Source organism: Phalacrocorax aristotelis, chromosome 21, assembly GCF_949628215.1.
Source record: "Phalacrocorax aristotelis chromosome 21, bGulAri2.1, whole genome shotgun sequence".
In the NCBI taxonomy this organism is placed as follows: Eukaryota; Metazoa; Chordata; class Aves; order Suliformes; family Phalacrocoracidae; genus Phalacrocorax; species Phalacrocorax aristotelis.
In genome coordinates, this window is record NC_134296.1 from 2,517,012 (window position 1) to 2,544,710 (window position 27,699).

At 58.2% G+C, this 27,699-nt stretch overlaps 3 protein-coding genes across 3 annotated transcripts in view; 2 read left to right on the forward strand and 1 right to left on the reverse strand.

The window, feature by feature from the left end:
- Positions 1–118: 118 nt before the first annotated feature.
- AMIGO1 (adhesion molecule with Ig like domain 1) lies at positions 119–3,076 on the reverse strand. Its single transcript, XM_075115531.1, has one exon. The coding sequence runs from the start codon at positions 2,389–2,391 to the stop codon at positions 856–858; it is 1,536 nt and encodes a 511-aa protein (XP_074971632.1). The 5' UTR covers positions 2,392–3,076; the 3' UTR covers positions 119–855.
- Positions 3,077–9,084: 6,008 nt separating this feature from the next.
- GPR61 (G protein-coupled receptor 61) lies at positions 9,085–10,647 on the forward strand. Its single transcript, XM_075115608.1, has one exon. The coding sequence runs from the start codon at positions 9,310–9,312 to the stop codon at positions 10,645–10,647; it is 1,338 nt and encodes a 445-aa protein (XP_074971709.1). The 5' UTR covers positions 9,085–9,309.
- A 527-nt stretch (positions 10,648–11,174) lies between these two features.
- GNAI3 (G protein subunit alpha i3) overlaps positions 11,175–27,699 on the forward strand; it is a 31,960-nt gene continuing 15,435 nt past the window's right edge. The window contains exon 1 of the mRNA XM_075115321.1: positions 11,175–11,456. Within this exon, the coding sequence (XP_074971422.1) occupies positions 11,339–11,456 (118 nt within the window). The 5' untranslated portion in view covers positions 11,175–11,338. The remainder of the gene's footprint in view (positions 11,457–27,699) is intronic.

Sequence of the window (27,699 nt, forward strand, 5' to 3'; positions counted from 1 at the left end):
GGGCTGACATGGTGACGCTGTCCCTGTCCCCCAACCCGCACACCCAGTGAGGAGCCCCCCCATCTTGGGGATGACCCTTTTAGCACCCCCGAAACCAACCGGGCGAGGGCTGCACAGGCACGAGGGGGAAACACATTTATTTTGGCCAAGCCATCGGTGGGCAGCTGCCAGCGGGGGGGGGGGAGGGGGCACACACAGCCTGGGGCAGGGGACATGGGGGTCACAGGCTGGGCTGTGGGGGGGTACCCCATTTGGGGTGCTAGAGCCCCCGGAGTCCCACTCCCTGCAGGGTGGAGGGGCTCTGGTTGTGGCTGTGGGTTGCATGGGGGGTGTTGGGCGGGGGTTGCACCCTGTGGGTCCCCGGGGGGTGACATGCCCCTCATGTCCCCCCCCCGCCGAGCGCTGGCTGGGGTGGCACATGCTCCCCCGGCGGGACTCATGCTTCGCGATACACATGCCGGGGAGGGCACAGTGGGGGGGGCAGGGTGCTTCAGGGAAGAAGGGGGGGCTGCCCTCTAAAACCGGGACCCCCAGGGCCCAGCTCCCGGTGCCACCATCCCCAGGGGGCACCTGCCGAGCTGGTGCTGGCACTGTCACCCGCAGTCCTGCTGTGCCTGGGGGGCAATGGGGCCGGTGCCCCTCCGGCTCTGTGGCCACATTGTCCCCACGGGAGCCCCCTTGTCCCTCACAGTCCCGTGGCACCGGCGTGGTGGTGGTGACCTTGGTGGAGGATGGTGTGGGTGGGCAGCAGCGATGCAGGGGGGGGGCAATGGCATGTGTCCCCCCCACAAACCTGGGGGTGTGGTGGTGAGGGTCCAGATGTCCCTGGGGACCCCACGAAGTTCCCCCACCACCCTACACCACGATGGGGGTGTCAGAGAAGACAGAGCTGACTGAGTCTGGATCCGACACCTTCCTCTGCGCCTTGGGGCCGTGCCGGGGGGGCGGCTGGGGGGTCCCGCCGACCTTGAACCTGCCGTTCTGCCCTGGGCCGGCAGCGGAGGCCGAGCGGGACTGGCAAGGCTCCCCAGGGACACCGGCGGCGTGGTTGGGGGTGGCGCTGAGGACAGAGGAGTTGATGCTGTCGTCGCGGGGTGCAGGCGGCTTGTCGGCGCCCCGGCAGCAGCAGCAGCGGCAAGGCGTGAGGTACAGGTAGATGAGCACCAGCACCACGCTGAGGATGCAGCCCACCAGCGTGGTGTAGGCAGTGTTGAGGGTGTCATGGGGACCATGCAGGGTGAAGTTGTGCACCAGCAGCTCCACGTAAAGGGTCTCGTTGAGGAGGGGACCTGCCACCCAACAGGCGTAGGTGCCGGCGTCCTCGGGGCGCAGCGCCCGCAGCTGCAGGCTGCCGTTCGCCAGGAGAGCGGCGCTGCCGTTACCCCCTTCCTCCAACACCCGTTCACCTCCTGGAGTCACCCAGTGCCGGCTACGTACCCCCCGCAACCGGGTGTCGCAGCTGAGGGTGACGGTGTCACCCAGGTGAGCTTCCAGCACCGCTTCCCGTGCCTCGCTGCAGTTGAGCGGCTGCCGGCCGGCCAGGGCGAGGATACCGACGGGCGCCGGGGCGGTGGGCAGCACACACCGCAGCTCCTCTTGGAAATCCATCACGGCGCTCAACCGGCGGCGCCGGCCGCGGGCAACCAGCTGGAAGAGCGGGCAGTCGCAGGCCAGCGGGTTGCTGTGCAGGTAGAGGCGGTCGCGCAGCCAGGCGGGCAGCGCCTGCAGCTCGCCCACGGGCAAGCTGCGGAGGCGGTTGGCCGAGAGGTCGAGCAGGGCCAGCTGGGGCAGGCGGCTGCCGTCGCGCAGCAGCTCCAGCGGGAAGCGGGCGATGCGGTTTTGCCCCAGGTAAAGCTTACGGAGACGGCTGAGGTTATCGAAGGCGGTGCGATCCACGGCGGAGATCTCGTTGTTGTAGAGGAGGAGGACCTCCAGCTCGACCAGGTCACTGAAGAGGTTCTCCTCCAGCGCCCGGAGGCGGTTAGAGGAGAGGTCCAGGTGCCGCAGGTGGGGTACGTGGGCGAAGGCTTCGGTGGAGACAAAGGAGAGCCCGTTGTGGCTGAGCAGCAAGGCGTGGAGGTGGGCCAGCCGCCCCGGCGCCCAGTCGGCGCGCAGCCGGCTCACGTTGTTGTGGCTGAGGTCGAGGACGGCGGTGAAGCGGGGCAGGGGGGATGGCACCGAGCTCAGCACCGCCTGTGAGCAGCTCAGGATGTTGGAGGCGCAGACGCAGCGCGGGGGGCAACTCCCGCCCGCAGACCCCCACGGTGACAGCAGCGCCAGGGTCAGCAGCAGTGGCATTACTGGCAGAGGGGCCCCCGGCCCCCCGGAGCCCCCCATGGCTACGCTCTGCCCTGCAGCGTCACACGGGGGCTGGGGACGGTGCACCGGCATGCCTGCGACCCCCGGCACGGTGGGCTGGGAGCACGGGGTTGGCTCGCGCGGGGTGGCTTTGGTCACCCGGTGTCACGGCATGCACCGGGCTCGCTGCTCACCCGGCGTCACAGTGCAGGGTGGCTCGGTCACCCGCTGTCACAGCACGTGCCAGGCTAGCTGCTTGCCTGGTGTCACAGCACAGAGTGGTTTGGTCACCCGGTGTCACGGCGCAGGGTGGCTTTGTCACCCGGTGTCACAGCATGTGCTGCGGGGTAGCTTTGGCCACTCAGTGTCACGGCTAGCTGCTCGCCCAGTGTCACGGCACCGGCTGGCTTGGTCACTCGGTGTTGCAGCACGGGGTGGCTTTGGACACCCGGTGTCACGGCATGCGCTGGGCTCGCTGCTCTCACCTGGTCTCACGGCGCAGGGTGGCTTTGGTTCACCCGGTGTCACGGCATGCGCCAGGCTCGGTCCTCACCCGGTGTCACAGCGTGGGGTGGCTCTGGTCACCCAATGTCACAGCGCAAACCACGGGGCGGCTTCGGCCACCCGCTGTCACGACACGCACCAGGCTCGATCCTCACCCGCTGTCACGGCGTGCCTGGGTCGCGGCTTCACCCGGAGCTCCCGCCCGCCGCAGCCCCGCTCCCCCCGCGCTGCGGAGGCGGCCCCGCTGTTCCCCCGGTCCCCGTCCCCCCCCTCCCCGGACCCCTCCCCCGATCCCGGCCCTGCTGCGGACGGACCCGCGGAAAGGCGCCCCCCGTCCCCCACCCCGCCTCCCGGGGCGTTACCGGGGCCTGGTACCGGGGCCGGTGCGGAGGAGGGCGGGCAGGGGAGGCCGAGCGGGGCCGAACCGAACCGGGCGGAGCCGAACCAAGCCGAGCGCGGCCGAACCGAGCCAAGTGGAGACGATTGGGCCCGAACCAAGCCGAGCGGAGCCGAGCGGAACAGAGCCGAACGGAGCCGAACCGACCCGAGTGGGGCCGAACCAAGCCGAGCGGAGCCGAGTGGGGCCGAGCAGGCCGGGCCGAGCCGAACCGATCCGAGGCGAGCGGGCCGAGCCAGGCCGAGGAGAGCCGAGAGCGGCCGGGCCGAGCCGAACCGATCCGAGGCGGGCGGAGCCGAGCGGTACCGAACGAAGCCGAACAGAGCCGAGCGGGCCGGGCCGGCCGCAGCGCGCACCCGCGGCCCCGGGACAGGGTCTGGGGGCGGCCCCGGCGCGGCGCACCCCGTGCACGGCCCATCCCCATTGGCTGCCGCCACGTCGCCCGCGACCAATGGCAGCAGCGCCCGCTTAACCCTTGGCGGGCCGCGCATCGACCCCCAGGCTGAGCCCCCTCCCCCGGAGCCCCCCCCCCGCTCTCGGCATCGGCCCCGAACCACACCCCATCTCCGTCCCCACCACCCTCGTCCCCATCATCATCCTCATCACTGTCCCCATCCCCACCACCCTCGTCCCCGTTTCATCCTCATCCTGAGCCCCATCCCCCCCTCCATCCCCACACCCCATCCCATCTCATCCCCATCATCCTCATCCCCATCATCCTCATCCCCATCATCCTCATCCCCATTCCAGCCTCATCCCCATCATCATCCTCGTCTCCATCCCCTCTTATCTCAGCCCCATCCCAAATCCATCCGTGCAGCCCTACAGCCCCACCCCACGCCCTCCTAGTTCCAGCCCGAATCCCCCAGTACTGGCCCCATCCCAGTGTCCCCAACCACGCGGAGGATGGAGGGGACACGTCCTGCCCTGGAGTCCCCGCCGAGGGGCACCCCTGGGTGCTGCCACCCCCCAGGCAGGGGTGCCCCGCGCCCCCCCGGCGCTCGCGGTGTGTCTCTGCTGCCCAGGTGTATTTTTAGATGCAAAACATTTGTGCCTTTTGGTTTTGGTCCATAATTACAGGGAAAGGAGCCGGAACAAACGGTGCTGAGAGGATGCAGCTTTTTACTGGGGGGGGGGACACATGACAGTAATTAACGGGGACCCCCCACAACACAGAGTGGGGTGCGCCCCCAGGGCGCCCCTGTGCTCCCCACCCGTGCCCCCCGGCCGGGTGCCGCCCCGTGCCGCCCCCCCCTCGCTGCCATCGCCCCCCCCCGCGGCTGCTGGGCCGGTGACAGGGAATTTTGTCCTTTGATCGTCCTCAATTTCTCTGCTTTAATCCGGGTGCTAATCCCTGCCCAGCACCCGTGGCCCACCCGGCCCCCACCCAGCACCCAGACCCCCCTGCAGGTGGGGGGAGCACCCACACCCCAACCTCCCTGGCCCACTGGTGGGCTCTGGGTGTCCTTGTGGCATCGCGGTGGGGACCCTGGGGGGACCCCGGCATCCTGGGGGAAACTGGCACAGCGCCGTGCCCCCGGCGGCGTGCCGGGCAGGATCAGTGCCGGCCGCCCGGCTGCAGGCCTCTGTGCTACACGGGTGCGCACGCGTGTCAGCCTGCACAGGCAGGCGGGCGGGCACGCACATGCCCGGGTGCACACACGCACGCACGCTGGAGACACGTGCGCACACGCATGCAGCGGGTACATGTGTGTGCACCCCTCCGATCACACGCGCGTGCAAACCTGGCAGGTTCACATGTGTGTGGTGCACACGGATGCACCCGCCGTACATGCGTGTGTGTGTGTGTGTGGCCCCGCCAGCCGCATGCGCGCACACCGGGGGCACACGTGTGCACACACACACATGCAAACATGCCTACCCTGCATGCCTGGTCAGGGCTCTGGCACAGCTGGAGGAGCCAGGCAGCCACGACGGGGTGCTGGGGTGCCAGGGTACGGGTATCCCAGGGTGCTGGGGTGCCGGGGTGCTGGGGTGCTGGGGTGCAGGAGTACGGGTATCTCAGGGTGCCGGGGTGCTGGGGTGCTGGGGTGCAGGAGTACGGGTATCCCAGGGTGCTGGGGTGCCGGGGTACCGGGGTGCTGGGGTGCAGGAGTACGGGTATCCCAGGGTGCTGGGGTGCCGGGGTGCTGGGGTGCTGGGGTGCAGGAGTACGGGTATCTCAGGGTGCTGGGGTGCCGGGGTGCCGGGGTGCTGGGGTGCAGGAGTACGGGTATCCCAGGGTGCTGGGGTGCCGGGGTGCTGGGTTGCTGGGGTGCCAGGGTACGGGTATCTCAGGGTGCTGGGGTGCCGGGGTGCTGGGGTGCTGGGGTGCAGGAGTACGGGTATCCCAAGGTGCTGGGGTGCCAGGGTGCTGGGGTGCTGGGGTGCAGGAGTATGGGTATCCCAGGGTGATGGGGTACAGGTTCCCAAGGGTGCTGGGGTGCAGGAGTACAGGTATCCCAAGGTGCTGGGGTACTCGATACCAGGGTGCTGGGGTGCTGGGGTGCCATGGTGCCATGATACCGGGCTGCTGGGATGCCAGGGGTGTTGGGTGCTGGTATAACATGGTGCCAGGACGCCTTGGTGCTGGGGTGCCAAGATAACGGGTGTTGGGGTGCCAGGGTGCTGGGGTACTGGGATGTTAGGTTGCTGGGGTGCAAGGGTGCTGTGATAGCAGAGTGCTTGGGGACTGGGGTGCTGGGGTACCAGGATGCCAGGGTTTCAGGATGATGGGGTGCCAGCAGTCTCAGGGTGGTGGGGTGCTGAGGTACTGGGGTGCTGGGGTGCTGGAGTACTGGGGTGTCAGGGTGCCTTGGTGCTGGGGTGCCAAGATAATGGGTGCTGGGGCGCAAGGGTGCTGGCATAGTGGGGTGCTTGGGAACTGGGATGCTGGGGTGCCAGGATGATGGGGTGCCAGCAGTCTCAGGGTGGTGGGGTGCTTAGGTACTGGGATGCCAGTGTGCCAGGTGCATCAGGGTGTCAGGGTGCCAGTGCACCATAAACCCCCTAACGCCAAGGCAGCCCCCAGCCCCCCAGCACCCACCAGCTGAGTCCCCTGGGGGCCCGGCTGGGCAGTAGGGTGAGGGGCAGCAGCCAGCCCTTTTCTGGGGGGCAGGACCTCCCCGGGGGTAGCTGCGGGGGGGTGTGTGTCCAGGTCTCGGGCAGCACAAGTGGGCCCTGGGCACCTCTTTTTGGGGGCCTGCACAGTGTGATGCCAAGGAAGGTGCCCAGCACAGCTGGGGCAGAGGGGCTGGGCGTGCACGGGGTGCCCCTGGGGCTGGGGGTGGTCTCCCCCGGCTGCAGGGCAGCACGGGGTGGGGGCAGGAGGAACTTGCAGGCAGCTGCAAGGCTGTGCCGCAGCAGCACAGCCACCCAGGCCCTGAATTATTGATGCTCCGGTGGCAGGAAACAGCAAAGCCATAAATCTGGCTGTGCCGGTGCTGACACCAGCATGAGGGGGCAGGAGCAGCCCTGGCTCCCTGCCTCAGTTTCCCCAGGGATGAGAAAAACCCTCAGGGACTCATTGTCAGGATGCACCCCGTGTGCTGGGGGGGAGGAGGTGCAGGGACCTCCTCCCCACTCCCCTTTCTGGACACTCAGAGTTGGGGAGAGATGCTCCTCATAGCTGGGTCCTTCCTGGCTTGTGGGGTGCTGGTGGCAGGCTCTGCACCTCCTCACCGTGAGACACCCCTGAAACTTTGGGGTGCTGGTGGCTGAACATCCCCCTACACTGGCACGAGGGAGGGAGGAGGCAGGGGCCAGTGGGGTGTGAGTTTTGGGTGAGAACCCAGGGTAGGGTGGGCATCCAGGGTAGGGTGCCTTCCTGGATTTTGGTACACACATGGGTTATCGGGACAAGCTAAGGGGGGGCCCCAGGGCTTTCCCCCACCCTGGGGAGCAGGATCGATCCCTGCACTCAGCTCCCAGCTGCTGCATGGGGCAGGGGATGAACCCTGGGCCGGCGGGGGGGGATGGGGGGCAGGATGGGCGCCCCCATGGGTCCCTGGCACTCCTGCTCACCGGGAGACGGCGTGCCAGGGTGACTGGTGCCCAGGGAGCCACCGGCGGCCATCTCCGAGCCCCGGTACGATGGGGCCGGTTCATTCGAGGTCCCGCGTTTCTAATCTGGTTTGGATGGATTTATTTTTGGGTCCTCGTAACCTAGCAATGGGCACGTGACGTGCGGGGCCTGCAGCAGGGACACGCGTCGCCCGCCTCACCCGCTGGCCACTCACCACCCTCCCCGCACTGGCCCCGGGGATCGGGCCCGCTAGGCCACACGTCCCTCCCTGGGCACCCATGGGACGGGGTCCAGGGCTCTGCCAGGAGGACGTTTGCAGCCTGTGCAGGGTTTTGGGGGGTGCTGGTCCTTGGAAGCGATAGGGATCCCCCTTGTAAGCCAATGGCCATGCCTTGGGGAAACTGAGGCATAAGGCGTGGCGAAGGGGGGCACCGCCCCGATCCCAGTAGCCATGTTACTGAACTGGGAGCAAGGGAAGGGGTGCTGGGCTGGGGGTGGGCAGAGCTGGAGGTGTCTGTGCCCCACCCCCGCGCGGCCCCCCCCAGCCCTGTGCATCCCCCGTCCACGTCCCCATCCCCACTCTGTGGCCCCCGCTGCAGCCCTGCCCTGTCTCCCACCACTCCCCAACCCCAGGGTGCCTCCCATGCTGCCACCCTCCCATCCCCGATTCCCCCACTTTGCCTCCCCACCCCATGGCCCCCGAAGGGCTCCCCCTCCCAGCCCCCCACCAGCTCCCCCCCAATCCCCTCCCCACCCCATTGGGGGGCAACTGGGGAAACTGAGGCCCGAAGAAACACGCCGGCGGGAACCGGGGGTGACCCACCCTGCACCTCCCATCCCGCGGGGACTCCAGCCGGCCGCCCTCCCCCCATCCCCGCGGTCCTGCAGCCCCCGCCGGGCCGGGGGGGGCCGTGCCAGGGGTGCCGCGGTGCTGGCGGGTGGCGCTTAGGACCCAGCAGCCGCCGGGTGCGGAGCATCCCTCGCCGCAGCGGCTCCGTTGCCGGCCCGGCCCCGAGCATCCCCGCCCGCCCCGGACCCCCCCGCCGGCCCGGGGACCCCCCCCCCCGCCCTCGGCCCATCCCGCGGCCCCATGCAGCCCCCCAGGGTAGGTGCCGGGGCCGAGCCGCCCCACCGGGGCCATGCCCAAGGGCGGGGTGAGGGGGGGGAAGGATGCGGTCGGGAGGGGACCGGGGGACCCCCTCCGGGGTGGGAGGGGGGACCCTAGCCGGCGGCATCGCCCCGGGGTGCTGGGGATGGGGGAAAGACGGGCAGGGGAGGGGGCACCCTCTGCCTGCACTCCCTTCCATCAGCATCCCACCCACCAGGGCTCCCCGGGGTGCAGGGGCTGGGGATCCCCTCCGCGCCGGGGAAGCACTTATGGATGGGGGGCTCCGAGATGGCCCCCAGCCCTCCAGCCACTCCCTAGGCTCCACTTTGCAGCCAGTGGCACCCATTGGGGTGGGTGGGGGTGCAGCACCCATCCCCTGGCCGAGTTTGGGTTGGGGGGGATCACGCACGGCCCTTGAAGCACAAGGGGTGATCCCAGAGGTCTGGGGTGCCGGTGACCCCCCACTCACCCCTGTGGCCGCTTGTGGTCCCCAGGCTCTGGGTGAAGAATCCCACTGGGGTGTTTTGGGTTGAAAAATTGGAGTTTGGGGGCTTTAGCCCCAGAATTGCTCATCTTCTGAGGGAACAGACTTTTGGTACAGAAAGGGGTTTGGGTGTCATGGAGGGGGACGCAGGGGTGATGGGGGCTGTGGCTGGGGGTCACAGCTCAGCTGAGACCCGCCCCCGGGCTCTCATGGGTCCCCCAGGATCGTGCCCTCCCCACTGATGGCTCTACCTTCCCTGCAGGTGCCTGGCGCTGCCCGGCAGCGAGGAGCAGGGAGATGAGCGGGGCCAGGGGGCACCCTTGGGTGCTCTGAGTGCCACCGCCGCAGCAGCACCCGTCCCCGGACCGCAACCTGGGGCCAGCGGCGGGCGTAGGGCGGGCGAGGATGTGAGCTCCCGGCGATGCCCCGCAGCCCCATGCTGGCCGCCCCGAGGATGGGCGATGGGCGGGTGAGCGCCGGCGCGGCGGCACAGGATGGAGCCCTCCCTGCCTGCCCCGTGGGCCTGGAACGGCTCTAGGGCGGCGCGGGGGCTCCAGCCCTCCCCGGGCCCCATGCCCCCCAACAGCACTGCCGACGGCAAACCCAAAGACGTGGCCTCCAAATCAGTGGGGCTCTTCTTCATGCTGCTCATCGACCTGACGGCCATCGTGGGCAACGCCGCCGTCATGACCGTCATCGTGAAGACGCCGGCGTTGCGCAAGTTCGTCTTCGTCTTCCACCTCTGCCTGGTGGACTTCTTGGCCGCCCTCACCCTGATGCCGCTGGAGATGCTTTCCGGCTCGGCCGTCTTTGACAGCCCGGTTTTCGGTGAGGCCATGTGCCGTGTTTACCTGTTCCTCAGCGTCTGCTTCATCAGCATGTGCATCCTCTCCATCTCCACCATCAACGTGGAGCGTTACTACTACGTGGTGCACCCCATGCGCTATGAGGTGAGGATGACGGTGGGGCTGGTAGCCTGCGTCCTCGTCGGTGTCTGGCTCAAAGCCGTGGCCACCTCCCTCGTCCCTGTGCTGGGCTGGTTGTCCCCCGACCGCCCGCCGGTGCCCGCCGGCCGCGGCTGCTCCTTGCAATGGAGCCGCAGTCCCTACTGCAAGTTCTTTGTGGTCTTCTTCGCCGCCTTCTACTTCCTCCTGCCCCTCCTCATCATCGTGGTGGTCTACTGCAGCATGTTCAAGGTGGCGCGGGTGGCCGCCATGCACCATGGCCCCCTCCCCACCTGGATGGAGACGCCGCGGCGTCGCTCCGAGTCCCTCAGCAGCCGCTCCACCATGGTCACCACCTCGGGAGCCCCTCGTACCACCCCACAGAGGACGTTTGGGGGGGGCAAGGCGGCTGCCATCCTGCTGGCCGTCGGGGGCCAGTTCCTCTTCTGCTGGTTGCCCTACTTCTCCTTCCACCTCTACACCGCCCTGAGCACCCAGCCTTTGGTGGGGCCGGCAGCTGAGACTGTGGTCACTTGGCTCGGTTACTTCTGCTTTACCTCCAACCCTTTCTTCTACGGGTGCCTCAACCGGCAGATCCGGGGCGAGCTGGGACGGCTCCTCACTTGTTTCTTCAAGCAGCCGCCTGAGGAGGACCTGCGGCTGCCCAGCCGGGAGGGTTCCATCGAGGAGAACTTCCTCCAGTTCCTCCAGGGCACCGGTTGTCCCACCGAGCCCCGGCCCCGCACCCCCAGCCCCAAACAGGACCAGCCCCCCATCGATTTTCGCATCCCGGGGCAGATCGATGAGGACACGGTCGAGGGGCCGGAGCGACGGGGTGGGGATGGGGTCTACATGCCGGTGGTTGCCTCTCCCAAACCGGAGCTGTAGCGTTGGTGGGGGTTTGGGGGCAAACACGGCTGCGAGGGGAGAGCTGGTCTGAGTGTCTTGCTGGGGATGGCGGGGGGTCCGCGCTGCTGTCGGGGCTCCGGGGTCCCGCCACGCTCGCCGGGAAGGTTTGGGGACAGCGGGGTGGGATGGGGCGGGTTGGTGGGTGCAAAACTGGGGAAACTGTGTCGTGCCGGGAACAAGCATGGGAGCGGGGTGGGGGTCTTGGGTTGTGTGGACCTGGCATGGAGGGTCCCCCGTCGCCCCAGCCAAGCGATGGGGTGCACGGTGGCCCCGCTCCCCGGGTCCCCTGCACAGGGAATGCCCCGGGTCCCCTCCCTATCCCCGGGGAGCCTGGACCCCCCGGGGTGAACTACATCTCCCATCATGCCCCGCTGCACCGAGGCGGAAGCAGGGCAGTCCCCGCCTCAATCCCGTCACTCCCCGCTCTACCGAGGCGGAAGTTCCGCCTCCAACTCCCAGCATGCCGCTCTAGGACTGCACTTCCCATCGTGCCCCGCGGTGGCGGGGTGTGACCGGATATCCGGTTCCGCCTCAGGGAGCCGCCCGGGCCGAGGGAGGCGAGAGGCGCAGTCCCGCTCCCGTTCCCGCACCGGCTCCGCTCCGGTTCTCCTCCGGCTCTGCTCCGGGTCCCGGCGGCTGGGCCGCCCGCCGGCCTCCCCCCGCCGCCGCCATGGGTTGTACATTGAGCGCCGAGGACAAGGCGGCGGTAGAACGGAGTAAAATGATCGACCGCAACCTGCGGGAGGACGGGGAGAAGGCGGCCAAGGAGGTGAAGCTGCTGCTGCTCGGTGAGGAGGGGCCGGGGCGGTAAAATAGGTCACGGGAGGGTGTCGGGGCGGGGGAGGGTCTCCTGCCTCGGAGGGGGTGTGTGAGAACGCAGAGGTTGGGGTCTGTGCGCCGAGGAGGGGGTCTTGAGGGGCCACGGGGAGCTTTGGTGAGGGGGGTTCTGGGTCTCCCGGGCTCAGGGAGGGGGTGGGGGAGGGCTGGGGTGTCCCTACAGGGGCTTGGCGGGGGGCGACGGAGCTCTGCGGAGAGGTGGTGGGAGGGCTGGGACATTTGTGGGGTCTCTGGGGCATGGAGGGGGTGAAACAGCCCCTTGGGAAGGGGACTTGGGGCTTTCTGGGGCTCAGAGGGAAAGTAGGGGGGGGCGAGGGGGTCTTGGAGGAGAGGAGGGGAATGAGGAGAGGGGTCCATAAGGTTAAAAGATCTTTAGAGGGCGAGTGATGGGGAAGGGAGCTGAAGGATCCCTGAGGGGTGTGAGGAAGATGAAGGGCAGGGACAGGGTCCTGACAGGAGGCTCGGGGGAGCTGTGGGGTGTGCACTGGGGTGTCCAAGGTGGGTCTGGGACAAGGCCACTGAAAGTAGCAGCTCTGCCTTTGCGTTGCTGGGGAGGGCTTGGCTCTCCATGTGGTCCCCAGATCTTGTCCCCTCACCCCACCTTGGGTCCCCGATCCCCTCTCCAGGGTGAGGGGGGAGGAGGTGGCCTGTCCTGCCCTCACAGGGGGTGAGGGGAGTGTGCTGCTGTCTTGGGCTGGGCTTTTTCCTCCCCGGCTGCTGCCTGATGAAGTAACTCCTGTTTCTAGCCTGGATGTTACCAGTGCTCCCCACTGGCTGCTCTGGGGGGACAGTTCTTCCCCAGTGGCTTTGGGCTGGGGCTTTGGGAGCAGAAGGTGCTCATTGGGCTGGCATAGGCGTCCTTTTATCTTGGGGTTTATGGGACAGGGGAGAAGGGGGAAGCGCTCGTGCTCTTGGTTGGATACAGAGAGTATATCCTTGAGACTTAGCTGTTAAGCTTTTTGCTTGGGACTGGGTAGTGGGATTAAATCCTTTTATCAGGTAGCCAGGTGAAAAAGGCCCCATGGCATCCCTCTTTCTTGGACTAGAAGTGCCCACATTGGTGTGTGAGCTCCCTTGGCAGGGGTACAGTAATCCTGCTGGGTTCTCTGTGCCTCACGCTCATAGATCCTCTGATAGGATCTGACTTTGCGCGGAAGATGATTTCAGTTCAGCATACTCTTCTGTAGCTGAGCTGGTTCTGCAGAGCTTGCAGGAGTATGAAACTAGCATCGTTGTCGGTGCTGCCCCGGTGCAGTCTCTGTATGTACAGACAGCCGAGAAAGGAAGTGTCACTTCTCTGTGTTTTTATTTTTTCCAGCTAAAATGCATTCATGGGCTTTGAGAAGAGCTGAATGAAACATTTGTCTTTAGCAGAACGACAGGTTCTCCTCAGCAGAGAACTTTTACTGTAGTTGGTCCACATTTTGGTAGCTGTGTTTAGAAGTTCTTGTGGGTGATAACCAACTTGAGTGCAGAGGAGGCGAAAGCTGCCCCTCTCTAAAGTCTGCCGGAGACAGACTGACTCCATTTCTTTGCAGCGTCGTGCGAGCTCAGGCCAGGCAGCGCGGTGCGGGGCGGTAGGTGGACCATCTGGTCATGTAGGTCTTCCTCCTCTAACGTCTGGGTTGGGTTTTTTTTGTTACGCTGACGTTTTCCATCTTGGGGGAGACAGATTGAGCTCGTGAGGACCAGAACAACAGTCTTGAGCGTCTCCTGTTAGAAAGGGATGTGTTAATGAACAGTTCTGCTTTCCAAGTGATCCTTGTCCTAAGAATGCCTTTTTTTTTCCCCCCATTTAGCCTGCTTTTACTTGTACCCTTGTGAGAGGTTCTTTGAGGTTTATGATCTTATGCTTGTGTAGAAAACCTGGCTGTGTGTCAAGATAATCCTTTATTCTCTGGGGGTTTGTTTAGGTGTTAGTAAGCAACACTTGCAAATTCTCTGGGTAGAATAATTCTCCCTTCGTATTTTTGCATGTAGGGTTTTTTTTTTTGTGGTATCATGTTCTTTGTGGCAATATTGAGAGGCCACCGAGGGCTTCGGGACAAGACTCTGTGACCTCGTCAGCAAGTGACAGAGTCGAGGGAATATCCAGAAGGTTGTACAATAATTGGTTTCAAAGCACTAGAGACCTGGTGAGGCTTTTAAAAGTACCGGCAGCAGCTGCCTCTTGGACTTCTGTTGACTTTGGATGGCAGCAAAATACCTGATTGCTGTGCTTCTGAGCATGTCTTCAGGTGAGGGCTTGTGCACATTGTTACTCCAGAGGAGCTCTTCTGGAATAATTAGACTTGCACACCGTGTGATGCTGGAGGAGTGATCTGTATCTACCCTCATTTAAAAAAAAAATCCCTCTCTTGGGTCAGGTTTGCACCTGGCCATAACCAGCAATCTCTCTCAAACGTCAGTTTTCTAAGTTTTAAAAATGAGTGTAACGATTCCTGGGGGTCAAAGGGAACGCCGAAACGTGCTCTCTCCGCGTGCAGCCCTGTTCACGGGCAGGTAAAGCAGAACAGTTAATTGCCAGGAGAAAAAAATATCTGCAGTGGGAACAAACATCCTTTCGGCACGGCATCAAGAAGCTGATGGAAAAGTTCATGAGGTTTTTTCCATTGTTTGAGCAAGCTTTTTTTTTAATAGCATAGTATTAAAATGTCTAAGGTATGTAGTGTCTCGTATCATTAACTGGTTGTAAGAGATCATGCGGTGGTTTATGTAACTGGAGCAAGCCTCTTGCAGCACTGCTGATGCAGTGAAGTTTAGAAGAAATGTATTTCTTTATCTGTAAAGTTTGGAATCCGTACGTTCTTCCCCAGCTCTGTTAAAATAACTGCCCTAGTTTGGGCTTCGCAGAATTATGTAGGTTAAGAAAAGGCTCGTGCTTGTACGAAGGGCAGTTGTTCTTTCCCAGCTCTGCTGTTAACCACGCCTGGGTGTTAGGAGAGCTTGGTGAGTTAGTGACGGGCCCAAAATCAGGAGGTTTTTGGTGCATTTGACTTCTTCCCCTCTTCCACAAGCGTCATCGCTTCTTGGGCAGAGGAGGCAGGTGAGCGGAGTTCAGCTGTGCACTCCCTTCCTCCAGGAGCTTCTCTGGTGCGGTTCGTGCAGTGCCGTGCATCCAGGAGGTGGTTCGGATGCTGGCGGAGGTGGTCTCGGTACCTTCGTAACTGTGGAGTTGTTGGGGTGAAGGTAATCCTGGAGCTGTCTGTCTGGTGGCTTCTCTGCAGGGATTTCAGGTCACTTCATAATATTTCCCTTTCACAATTTTGCACGTTGAGCAACTCCTAAGCTTTTGGGTTTGTTTTTTTTTTAATAAAACAAAAGTAAACCTGAGCATTGAATAGTGACTGACCCGAGGTCATGCCAACCCCTGCCCGTATGATGTAATGTTGTTTCGTGCGCAAATGCCATCAGCAGCCCCGCTTGAGCCGGCGCTGGGCATGGTTTGAACGACTGCACGCACCAGCAGCAGGTAAATGCTTTCTGCGACTAAAGCCAGCGCTCCTGGGAGGCTGGGAACAGCCCTGGAGCCCTCGCTCAAATCCCCGCGCTAAACACTGCCTCTTTTTTCTTCGTTCGCCTCCAGGAAAACGCCACTCTGCAGGCGCAGACACGCGATTCTGCTGACGTAGAAACCTGTGGGATTTTTCCAGTTGGGATGAGCAGCCAAAATGGAGGAGGGTTCAGGAACCCTTCCTGGTTAGTTCAGGTGCTAGCCTGTGTCCTCGGCTCCGCTCTCCGGTGCCTTTCAGGTGGTCTGGCATGTCGTGTCGGGCTGTGTCTTGGGTTTTGTGTGACACTGAGTGACAAAGCCCGTTGCTGGATGCACAAAGTTGTCCCGTAGCCAAATCCAGCCACTTTCGCTTCTCTGCCTGGACCGGCCTGTGTAAATGGCATTTTTGTGGCTCCGGCTGTGCGAGCGCAGCCAGCCTTGAACTCTTTGTGCCTAAAACGCACCGTTATTCAGCCTGTTACAATTTTCCTGGGTTTAGATGCTCTGAGTAATTATGTTGAAGTGGTCCTGCTAATTCATGCAAAAATAATTAAAAGCATGGGTTTGTCTGAAATAGCCTCCATCTACATAACTAACTGAGCAAACTGTGAGCTCTGCTGCTCCTGGAGGCCTCAGCTTTCTGCTGAGACTGATTTTTTTCCAACCTTTTTTCCCCTCAAATTCACCAAAGCTTCCTCAGCACTGGTGGTTAACGAGATTTAGTTATGTTTTGGTAAAACATAGAGAACAACCTTCTAGGGATCAGGGCAAAGCTGTCGCTGCTATTTATTGTATTGTTAACTAGAAATAGCTTTCCTAGTTAACACAGCAGCTTTGTTGTGGGTCCTGATTTCAGAGGGACCACTGGGCTGTCAGACCTGGCTGCTCCTTGGCTCTAGAGCTGCTTAATGGCCTTTGAAGCTCTGAGATTGAGCATAGGTTGCCAGCTCGGGTCTCCTGGCCCTGCAGTGGTGGCTGCTGCTCTCAGCATCCTCCCCAGCTGGGGCTGCTGGAGCAGGCACAGGGATCCTGTCTGGGGGGCCTGCAGGGAGCTGTCGTCCTCTCTGATCTTTGGGCTACCTGGAGGTTTCCTCCCGCGAGGTTTTTGAGGTACACAGGGTGAATCTTGTGACTTGTGGCCACGAGAAGATTTTTGTCACACATGCAGCAGTTGGGCTTGGCCCTGAGTTGTGTTTTCATATGACAAAAATTAAATTTCTCAATTCAGTTAGCTTGAAGAGGCAACCGGTGGGAGTTGTGACGAGGTCAGGTCAGAGCCTGACTCCCGGCTCGGGTTCTGAGGGTGCTCTTGATGTCTGAGACGTCCCGATCTTTGCACAGAAGTGCCACAGCCATCTGGTGACCGCTTCCCAGCTGAGAATGCTTGAAGCAGTTTGATAATGGGTCAGATCTTCCCTCCGAAGACACGGCGCTTCTTGGCTGTGCTCTGACATTCTTGGAGGACCCGATGTGCGTGTCATCTCCTGAGATGGAGGTCGTGCCTTGGTGCTGGTATTTCCCTGTCTTCAGATGTTGGAGCTGCAGCTTGCAGCCGGGTTTTCCCCCCTGAGGATCTGATGCAGGATCTCTGCGTACCTTCTACTTGGTCTTCAGTTCTGCCCTTCGCCCGCCAAAACCAGATGCAGGGCAGGCAGTTTCTTATCTGCAAAACAATCGTTCTTCAGAGTGACTTAACCTCACTAGTTTTTTTTGAGGAGTCAGCTGCGATTTAATCAGGGCAACTGCAGCTTGGAGAAGAGACGGTCTTGCCACGCTGGATGCTGCTGTGTAGGTGCAAACTTCTGTTTTTTGCATGATGTCACATCCGATGTCATTAGCCAGCTGTGGGATGGGATGACTTCTGTCTGGCTGACGCCAGGGTTGTGTGTACGTCACATGCTTGTGTGAAGACAGACAGACAAACGTGTTTGGGCCCGGACTGGGAGCCGAGGACAGACAATTTATAACACACAGCTCAGCTACAGATGGGGTGACTGGCTGGGGAATGGGGATTTCATCCTATGCTCCAAGAGCCCTCTGGACATAGTTCAACTTTTATTTAATTCTGAGGCAGAGCATTGAAATAACTTTTCTTGGAAGAGGAGGGTGTGCTGTGAAGAGGAATTTTTTAATTAGAGCCCAGCTTTCTTAAGTTCTGAGCAACTATAGCTGTAAAGGTGCAATGCTCCTCACTTCAGATGTGTAAGACGCTTGCTCCTCGTGCAAGCGGGATCGAACAGCGATCTCTTAGTGACTTAAACCTCTGAAATGACCAACGGATGCAGATTATTTTTCTGGTGTGCTCTTCTTAAACCAGGAGGCTCGGCTCGGGTGGGAGCTCGCCTCCATGCTATCACCTTTTGTTCCCCTGTGGGTACCAGTGACGGTGGCCACCCGATGCCTGTCTCTTATTTCATGTTTTCTCAGTTGGTGTTTGGTAACTTCTCTGCCTCATTTAACCTTCTCTCGTTACCAGGGTGGCACTGGCCGGGGTATCTTTAAAAACAAACAGCAAGCGGGATCTGAATTCTGGGGCGAGCGGAGGCGCTGGCGGAACTCGGCCTCCTGTAGTTTTGTGTTTTAGGGCCTCCGTTCACTGCAAGCTCCCTCGTGTTTGAGGAATGAGCTTTTCCCTCAGTGGGGGAGCTGACAGTCTGTTCCCTGCCCGGCTGCTTATTTTGATAAGTGTTTTTAACAGCTCAAGGCTTTGTCCCTGTGTCAGATTCAGTGGATGTTTGACTTTTTAAAAACAGGCACATCACAAGGAAACTTGATACTTGGGAGACCAGGCTAATGAAAAATCTCTTCCAAACCCCCCTCTTGCCACCATTCGCCCGCCTTCCAAGTCATCTGTTGCTTTCTGATATAACTCTGATTTTAGGGGCCTTGCTTGGCCGTTTCTCTGTTGTCTTCCACCCATACTGGTATCTGAGCAGACCAGACAGTGTCTTATCTCATATCTCTGAGAGCAGCCACTTGTGTGAATCCTGCCCGAGAAGGTTTGGTGTTACCGTGTCATTCCGGGGCATTTGGAGGATGAAAAAGCCGCCGTGGAATGCAGCTTCAGGATGAGTCTCTCGACAGGTTAGGGAAGGCGTTTGCTGCGTCTGTGACGTGCCGCAGCGCTTCGCTGGAAGCTGCTCCTTGCGCTCAGACTTAGGGCTGAGCATAAAGAGCGTCGCAATGTAGGGCTGAACGTCAGGAGCTGTAGGTGAGAAAGGGGTGCCCGGGAGGCCCAGCCAGGAGAGATGTTCGGCTGATCTTCAGCCAAAAGACACATTGCGGCAGTGTGGTGCGTATCAGTGGGTGTCTCGAGTCCACGCTGCTGTATAGCAGGCGCAATTAGTTTAAGATGCTCCCAGGAGAGTTGTTCAAAGAGCTGCAAAAACAACTGCAAACCAGAAGTCCCGGGCTGGCTCTTTGCTGCGTGGCTTGAAATGCAGCAAAGGGGCCTTTTCCCAAAGAGGACAAGGTGTTTGCAGCTGATCTCGGAAAGGATTTGAACCCTCTGGCTGGGGAGGACCTAAATCTGAGCATTCGGGGTACAGGTTGCTGGTGATGGCGCGGGTTGTTACGGCGTCCTCCTGTGAGCGTGGCTGGTGCTGGCTTCACGGAGGAGAAAGGCACAGCTGGTACTTACAATTACTGCCCTTGGGCCAGTTGGCTGCTTCGTGGTGGGAATGAAAGGCATCGTTTCCACCAGGGAAAGCTTTTCTCAGCGTTTGGGTTTGCGGCCCTGAGGAGTTGCGGCTGCGACAGCCCTTCTTTCCCGTGCTGGCGGTGGCTGCGCTGCAGAGCTGGGATTCGGTAACACGGTTGTTAGTGTCCCTCTCCTAAACCGGATTGGAACTTTGATTTGATTCTGGCTGGGGATGAAAATAGCTTTTTGTGCAAGAAATGATCTCATATCAAAGGTGAAAAGGGATGTTGCCAAAGTTCAGGATGTTCACGCTGTCACCCAAGCACTCGTACATGTTGGCCTTGCAGTTTTTTGAGTGCAGAAGACCGTTCCCAGTAAGACCAATGTCCTGTATTCACCAAAAGACTTGTTTATGGAGTCACCTCTTTGATGTTTATTGTGCTCGAGGGATGACAATGGTGGAACGTCAACAGCTGCAGTCTGTCCACTTCATGGTTACAAGTGGTTGTAAACCCGTTGTCCCCTTACTTGGCTGTGCCCCTGCAAGTTTATGCCATCGTTAAGATCTGGTGCAACAGCCAGGCAAGGAGGGGAAAAACCCAATCTGCTTCCTTCCAAGATGAGCCTTTTTTTCCCCCGTTTCCCAGTTTCTATTTCTAATTTTGTTAGGAAAAACTTTCTTAACTTCTTCAATTTTGTAATTGCATGATTTAGTGCCTCTTTCTGCAACTCCTTAAGCAATTTCTCGGTGACGTCGATGGTCACTCGGGTCTGCGTGTGGGTGACAGCGCGTTAGCAGGCAGCTAGCTCCGCCAGCCCCGTGCTTCCCGGCGGTCGGCAGGGCTGGTGCAGAATTCCCAGGGATATCTTAATCTTCTGAATGGTGACAGGATGATTTTAATCCCACTCCAGTGCAAAGTAGAGCTGACGCTTTGAACCCAGCGGTTCCCGGTCCCTTGCTGCCGTTAGGCTCCCGTGTGGTACGACGTCTGCTTTAAATGCTGCAAATTACATCGGCTGATGGTCTCTCCCCATGCTGGCACCGACTGCCTGGCACGCTCTTTGTTTGATGGACGAGCTTCGGCCTCGGCGCTGCCCTGCGTGGAGGCAGTCGCCGTGCCAAGCGCCCAAAGCTTTCTCTTGTGAGGCACCTGTTAAAAAAAAAACACAGAAGCTTTAAGGCAGGCATTACATGCTCAAAGCCTTTAAGCAAAACAAGGCCAATGCCCTAGGAGTTTCAAGGCAAAAAAAAAAGGCTTATAAAATATAATGCTGGGTGCTCAGGGGTTAATGTTCATCACTGAGGCATTTACAGTTCCATGGTTTCAAGTCTTAATTTTTCTGGCTTAAACAAACAACGTTTTAAGGCACATTGAATGGCTGAATAATAGGTGTAAGACTAATTCTTTCCCTGATTTTTTTCATATGGGGTCATTATTAGATTCATAAGGAAAATAAATGCGATCGCATGCAGCATGAAGTGCCTGCGATCCGCTGCGAGCGTGCGGGAGCAAAGTGGAAACGTGCACCTCCTCGCCGTGGTCCACAGGGTGGTTCATGGGCTGGGCTGGCCGGAGCCACCCGGACACAGCTCTTGCATCCCTTGCTGCCGTGTTGGGAAACCCTCCTCCGGGGCTGCTGCTGTTCCTGAGCATCCTCCAGGTGCTTTCTGGGAGGGGAAAACTGTGCCAGCTGCAGCCCAGGTAAGCCAGCAGGCAAAGTAGCACACTGCGTTTCGCTCGAAGGCCGGTTGAAGTGATCCTACGGCTCCTGCTACTTGTGTTCTCAAAATGGCATTCCTTAAACCACCCTCCATTTTTTATTTCATCCAGAGGCAGCGACAACTTCAAGTGGTTTGTCCTGTACCATTGGCTCCTCTCACCTCCAAAGTTAAGCTTCAGTCAGCCCATAGGCCCTCTTTTATTTGTATATATTGGTTTTTCTGATGTGTGGTTAAAGCGAAGTGTCAACCTAAGCTGTCCCAGTTCCTGTTGACTTTTCTAACAATAGCTGTATCTCCGTGGTGGTACGACACCGCTCATTTCTCTAACGTTTTTTCTCCTTTTCCTGATTCCCAGCGCAGCTCTGTTGCTGCCTCTGTTAGTTGAACCCCTCTTGGCCTTGTGGTATCCAAGAGCTGTCCAGGGATGTGCTGAAATAAAAAATCTTGACGAGGGGAGAGGGGGCAAGCGTTAGCAGGGCTGGCAGCTCGCTCTTCCTTAGAGATACACGTGCAAGGAGGTGGGGGGGTGGTCAGGATTTGAATGTGCTGTGATGAGGTTAGAAACCAGGAGGGTGGACGTGGCAAAGAGGAGCCGGTAGTTCGGCTGTCCAGAAACACGGCTGCACAGGTAGAGGGGCTGCAGGAGGGTGTGCGGGGTGTCCAGGAGCCTTTCCAGGTGGAATGCAAACCAGGAGGGCAGGGCTGTGGAGAAATATCTTAAGAGTGTGTTTGTGTATAAGGGGAAGTATTTGCATTCACTTGCTAGGGTGGGATGGTGAATAGATGTTGTCAAAAGGAAACATCTGTTTTATCAGGGAGATATCCATCGGGGTTTATGATGATTTCAATAGCTCCCGCTCCATGCTTGCGATGGATCCCCTGATATTTTAGGGTCTGGACTCCTGACAGCTTCGTCGTGCTGTTGTTTTGGCCCCTTTTTCGTCTGTCAGAGGGAAGATTTTCCATTTTGGGGCTCTGCAGATGGGCTGTAACCTCAGCCAGGCGATTCAGCATTGCTTCCTAGCTGCACCTTAGCACAAAAGGGTCATGTCGTATTCCCAGGTCTGTGACTCGGCCCTGCAGCTTCAAGCTCTTCAAGTGAAATGTCTGGGGTTATTCCTGGGCTGCTTAAGAGGGGATGTTGGAAACCCTAAGAGATTCCCAGGGATTTCAGAGTTCAGCAAGGGCTGCAGCATCATCCTGCCTCAGGAATGGTCTGGCAAAGTTTCTGCCAAACCCCTGCTGAGATTTTTAAAGCCGATACGGGCTGTTGCTGTAGTTACAAGCTGTGCACACTCTCCTCTGGAGGAATCAGAAACATGTCAGCCTGATAATTTTTGTCTTCCTTGCTTGTACTTTATTGGATATTCCAGGTGCATCTCTTCTGGGTCTCTGGTAAGAATTGTTTCAGCAGTGACCTGGTTTCTTTTCAGAAACTTGTAGGTGCTGCAGGGCTTTTCCCCTTAATTTCAGGGGGGGAAATTTCCTCACCTGAAGTACAGCTTAATGTGGTTTTGATATGGCTTTAGGAGAAAAAACACTTAAGATTGTTTGTACCTTCTGAAGCAGTGAACTGGATGCTCGTGTCTGGAAGATGTAGGTAGGCTTTGACCTTGTTTCTTGAGCAGGGTGAATAAGTAATGGGTTTAAAACCAAGCATTTTATCTAGAGTGTAGTTGTGCAGACCTGTAATTCCCAGTCTAACCTTGCTTGTTGCTCGCTTCCCTGTAATCTCGAGTGTGTGGATATGCCGAGTCGCTTGGCTTCCCATCTCCTGCTACAGGAAAGCCTCTGGCGGAAGTGGTTGGGTGATAGTTTCCCCCCTTTGTATGCATTGCTCTCCCAGGGCCAGTGCTAATATGGCTTGGAAGCTCCGCAGGTTCCCTCCCCTCTCCCTTCCCCCTCCCGAGGGAAAAGGGATCCAGCCGTAGGATGTCTACAGGGCTTGGCACCCTTTGAACAGAAGGTTGTTCAGCACTGTCTGGTGGTGACAAGCTCTCCCTTAAGCACTTTGGGTGTTATTGGGCCGGCTTGGGGTGAGCCCCGGGGGTTTGTGGTGCCTCCTGGCTCGGGCTGGTTTCTGGAGGGAAGGTTGCTAGCTGAAGGATGCTTGAAGACCAAGGATGGCATTGAGCTCTTGCAGAGTGTGCGTCGATCGAGTGGGACAAGCGCTGCGACAAAAAGCAGCAAATGCTTTGTAACAGATTAGCTGCTCTTTGTGTCTAGGGTGTGCAGGCGGAGCTGTAGGATAGATAGGTTTCTTGCTCCTAATTTGGGAAAAGAGAAGTTAGGACTTCTGAAACAATTTTTCCATGGGGTTACGACATCCCCACTTAGGTCAGCCTTGGTTTCTTGTGACGAAACGTGATCCCCGTGTAGCCGTGCTAATAGGAGCAAAAAGGAGAGGTTTGCTTTTCCTTTTACAGTGAGAAACATCCCAGTAATGTTCTGACTTTCATATTTCTTGAACCCAGTAAGATACGGTGTCATATTTCACGATTTTCTTGAACTCATTCTAGCTCCCCATCTGGTCCCTGCCTGCGATCCCGGAGCCTGGGTGCTTCGCCTGTGGAGTCCATAAGGATTTCGATGTAACTCTATCCGCTCTCACCCGTCATCTTAATTTCTAATGCAAAGCATCGGTTTTCTGTAGGTCGGAGCAGCGTTTCAGTAGCATTTAAATTCCTACTCTTTTACACCCCCACCCCCACCCCCCCCCCCCAAAGGTACTTGACCGAAGGCTTAAGCCACACTGTAAGTATAAACACCGCGCATCAGGGTAAATGAAGCTGCGTGATAGCAGGGAACAAAGGGTGCAGATGAAAAGCTGTTTACCGAGTAGGTCCAATATGGGTCTCTCTATGCAAACCCTTTACAGCCACTCCAGTCAGTTGGAAAAAGGAGAATAGCAGCTTGCACGGCAGGGTGGGTACATCTGTGAATGTTTAGAGAAGTTTCAAGCCTCAAAGAACAGAAGTGAGACCTGGAGATGTCGAAGCTAGGGCTGGAAAGTAAAATGCAAATGATTGTGCACCTTGTTTGGGGGGGGGTGGTGTGTGTGTCGGATAAAAGCAAAGGCACAAAGTGAGAGAGGCCCCTGAAGACGCTGCGTGGGAGGACGTAGTACGGGTGTCTCGGAATAGACCAGGGCAGCGTTAATGCTTTATTTTCCTTCTGAGCAATTGAGATGAGACTGTGCCTGACGTTGGCCATCTCATGGGCAAGCAGCTGCCACCCCAGCAGGAGCTCCCAGTGAATGACTGCGGAGCTGGAGGGCAGATGTTTTTAAATGACTGTTTAATGAGGTACCTTGCCTGCATGGCTCTTGCAGGAGCAGAGAGCGACTCTGGGAGAGGACCTGGAACATCAGGAAAAACTCCTTTAGGAATAACATCCCAGAGAAGGTGACTTACTGCTTGGCTGTGCCTTTGAAGCCGTGACTGCCATTAGTGTGAGCTGGAGGAGCCAATTCTGGGTTGTCTGTTGGTAAGGAGGGAGGTTTAGATGATGTGGGTCAGTATTTCCTACCTCTGCTAGTCCCTTAGAAGTAACAGGGTCAGTAACCAGCACCCTTTCCTCCGAGAGTGTGGATTGGTGCTCCTTTAAACCCCGCTGAAGCATGTGGGGGCTGGAAATGTGAAGGGAAGGAGTTAAACGAATATGGTTTGAATTAGTGTTGTATAACCAACGTGGTTATGTTGTCATGGCATAATTGTATCTGATACTGTTTTGTCAGTCAAATGACAGGTAGTACAAGTTCAGCGCTGCCTGCTGCAGCAGCAGATTATTTTAAGATAATCTAAGGAGGAAATGACAGCAAATATGATGATGAGAAACAAGCCAGAGAGGTTAAGTTCAACAGTCTCTTCTAAATTCCCGCGGTCGGGACCCTGGGTTGAACCCCACTGTTTCAGGGCACCGAAGCTTTCAAATCGCAGTGCCTTAATATGGGGGATGTGGAGATGGCTGTGACAATAAACATGAGGTTTTGTGTTCTTTCCGGGCTAGAAGTGCTGAGTCCACAGAGCGTTAACGTCGTCATACCTGACCACAAATGCTGCCATGCTGAGTGCCTGAGAAGCCGTAGCAGGAGCACGCAGATATTCCCAAGCCCTTCTTGATGCCATCTCTGTTAAAATCCGTGCCAGCTGGAGAAGAGGCGCAGACATCTTGGCAGTGGGGAGAAGAGACAATGATAAAAGAAAACCCCCCCCCGCTGAAGGGAAGGATGTTTCCAGCAAGCTGTTGCCTTCGGACGGAGTCTCGCTGTAGCTGGCTGCGGCGAGGTGCCCCGCTGGCGTAGTGTGCTTCAGGCCCTGGGATTTGGTTGGGTGGAAGGTGTTGACTCCAACATCTGAGCAGATTTTGGGTGATTCTGCTTAAAATGTACTTCGTTTTTCATCCCTGTTAATGCTTCATGAATGGCTTTGAAGGTGGAATCTAGTTCATATTGGCCGCTCTACTTGAGACTGAACTGGCAATAGCTATTCTTCAAGGCTTGGGGGAAGTAAAACAAAATATTGAAGTGCCTTATGCTTAGGAATAACTTAAAAGTTTAAGTTCTTTGGTTTGCAGACATTTAACTTGGCAGCCTGCTAGTATTTTATCATGAGAGACTCTAATCTGGTAACCCTTCAACCTAAACTAAAGGCTAATTGATTTAAATTGCACTACATGCCCTGTCTTGGAAACAGTTTTCCTGCTGTGCGGGGCAGCTGTTGGCGTTACAGTCCCTTGAGGGGGATGTCGAGACAGATAAACTCACGGCGGTATCTGAGCAATTGACATTTAAAGGCGTCAGTGCTCTTAGATGCATATCCTGGCCGCGGCTCCCCGGGAGCTGTGCAGGAGAGGCACTGGGTACTTGTTTGTTGAACACCAGCACGTTTCTCTTGTTGCCTCTGTATTCTTCTGTGCAAAATGGATCCAAAGAAGCAGAAATCCTTTGTCTTGCCACCCCACGATGGAGGTACAACCCCACGACACCTGCAAATGGGTGTAACGAGTTAAGGCACCGTTTGACTTGAGTTTGCTCCCATTTGGCAGCCTTAGAACCCGCCATGAAAGTGCTTGTCCTGCTGTGAAAGCTCTGAGCGAAGAGGCTGATTTGCGTCTGCTCTCTTCAGCCACCAAGAGCTGTAAAAATATTTGGTTGCTTGTTTGGTTTGGAGCTGTCTAAGTGCAAATAGGAAATGCACCTTCAGCTAGAAAATGACCTTGTCTGGTGGTGGGGAAGCTTTCTGTTGTAATTTAATACAGCGATGGATCCTCAGGAATCCTCGTCCACATCTGGGAACTGACCGGGATGAACTTGGGAGTGGAAATACAAGCGTGAGGCTGTAAAGGCCGTGCTGTCGTCGCTCGGTCCCGATTGCCGCCGCCGAGCCTGGGCTCGGGTTGGCGCGGCGCGTTCGCCGCTGGTGAGCGAGCTGCTGGTATCTGGCTGTTGCCTAACTTCAGAGAGCAGCGGTTGTGTTTGCTCCCTCCCGGCCACTGCTGGAACCTGCACCTTAACGTTCCTGCCAGTAATTTGATTCCCTTATCAGCCAAAAGGGTTTTACTAGTGATGCTGGAAAGAACCTGAAGAAATGTGAAAGAAGCAGGCTAAAAAGGGTACGAAATTTCAGGGAAGGAAGAAGTTTGTACCTATTGCACACACAAACCCAGCAAAGCCACCTCTTCTCTTCAGGGGTTTGATTTCTGGGTTCCTCTGCCCATATGACATGAAGTCATGAGACTGGGAAGAGAATGCTGCTTTTTTTTTAAAAAGCGTTGCTGCTTTCACACCCTGTTTGTGGTGCTGTTCCTAGGAGCTGGCCTTCCTCAGGCTTCAAGGATGTGAGAATGAAACTGGAACGCAGCGTTGCCCTTTCTGGATGTTGCGAGAGGCTTGGGAAGCTCTCTCCTGGAAGGCGTGCTTCCCGAAGGTAGCACCAGAAAGCTTTTCTGCCCTTTTTCTGGAGAAGTGTGCCGCAGCCCGATTTCCACAGCCTGCCACTCCTGAAAGCTGGTCTTTTTTTTTTTTTTTTTCCATATTGGTCTGATAACTCAACAATGATTTCCCTCCTCCAACAAAGCTCGCCTTGCTTGTAACAATGCCCTCCTGGGTTGGCAGGCTGCTGCGTTGCCTTGACTCTATGGGCCGGGGCATCTGGTGCTTTGATGCTAGAAGTGAAGGGGAGCCCGTGTCTCTTAGTCCACCCAGGGTGTCTCGAGTCATATACCCAAATCCAGGCAGGCTCAGCTTCATTCCTTTGCCTTCAGCAAACCCAGTTCTGCAGCTCAGAGCGAGCCTTTTAGGCTGAGGAGCCCCGAAGCCAGCGGCTGGTCTGGCTCGTCTGCAGCGAGCTGCTGGTGTTGCGGTGGCCCGAGGCAGAGTGATGCGGGGCCCGCGCTTCTGCTGACGCGCGGTAACGCCGTGCATGCCTTTCACATGCTTCACGGCTGGGACGGGCGAGCGTGTGGGCAGCGCAGCTCGGCTGCTGCGGCCTGCGGGGCTCGGTAAACTGTGCAACGCGATGGCTCTGAGTGCCGGAGCAGGCATCTGCTGCACCGAGCTGTGCAAGCGTGTCAGCTGCTGCACGGGTGTGCAGAGGTGGTTTCTGCCTCCTGCCCGTGGGAGGGGGACGCGATTTGTGGGTGCTTTGTGGTTCACGAGCAAAAGCTGTGAAAAACAGGATAACTAGCTGTTATTTTGCAGACAGAGAGGGGCTAACTTGCCCCTCCCTGGGGCTGCAGAGGCTTGGCAAGCCAGGTTTCTCTGCCGTTCTTGGAAGGAAGGCTGTTTGCAATGCAGGCATGTCCCAGTGCCACAGCCTGCAACTTTGATATTTCAACTAGAAATCATCCTGTGGCAAAGGCTCATTTCTGAGCTAAATTTGCGTGTCTCTTTATCCTCAGTTTCCCAGAATAATAATCCTTGTATTGTGGGAAATGATAGAGAATAGAGCTTGTTAATCAATGACTGTTTGCCCTGCATGTCCTGTGGGTGGATGCGTATGGGTGTGCCACAGCGAAGATCCCCGAGTGGCTCTGGGAACCTGTGCTGGCAGCTGAAGGGTTGGAGCGGGAGCCCAGGGCCCTCATCTTCCTGCTGGTGATTCACAGGCGCCTTAGTTGCCACTTCAAGTCTAGACAGGTACCTTGTTTGAATTTGCTGGAGCTGTTTAAGAGGTATCTAGCTCAGGAGTGATACCGGTGTGCTTACCACTATGTTCTGGTAAGGGATCGTGGGAACACGCCTCGTCTTTCCACTGTAGAAACAGCACATTAGTTCGGACGATTACGGGCAACGTTTGGCTGGCTCTGTGCTAAGTGGAGAAGGGAGCTTAGAAGGTC

Coding starts and splice junctions, on each gene's coding strand:
- AMIGO1 (XM_075115531.1), bottom strand. CDS start 2,391: ATGCCGGTGCACCGTCCCCAGCCCCCGTGTGACGCTGCAGGGCAGAGC.
- GPR61 (XM_075115608.1), top strand. CDS start 9,310: ATGGAGCCCTCCCTGCCTGCCCCGTGGGCCTGGAACGGCTCTAGGGCG.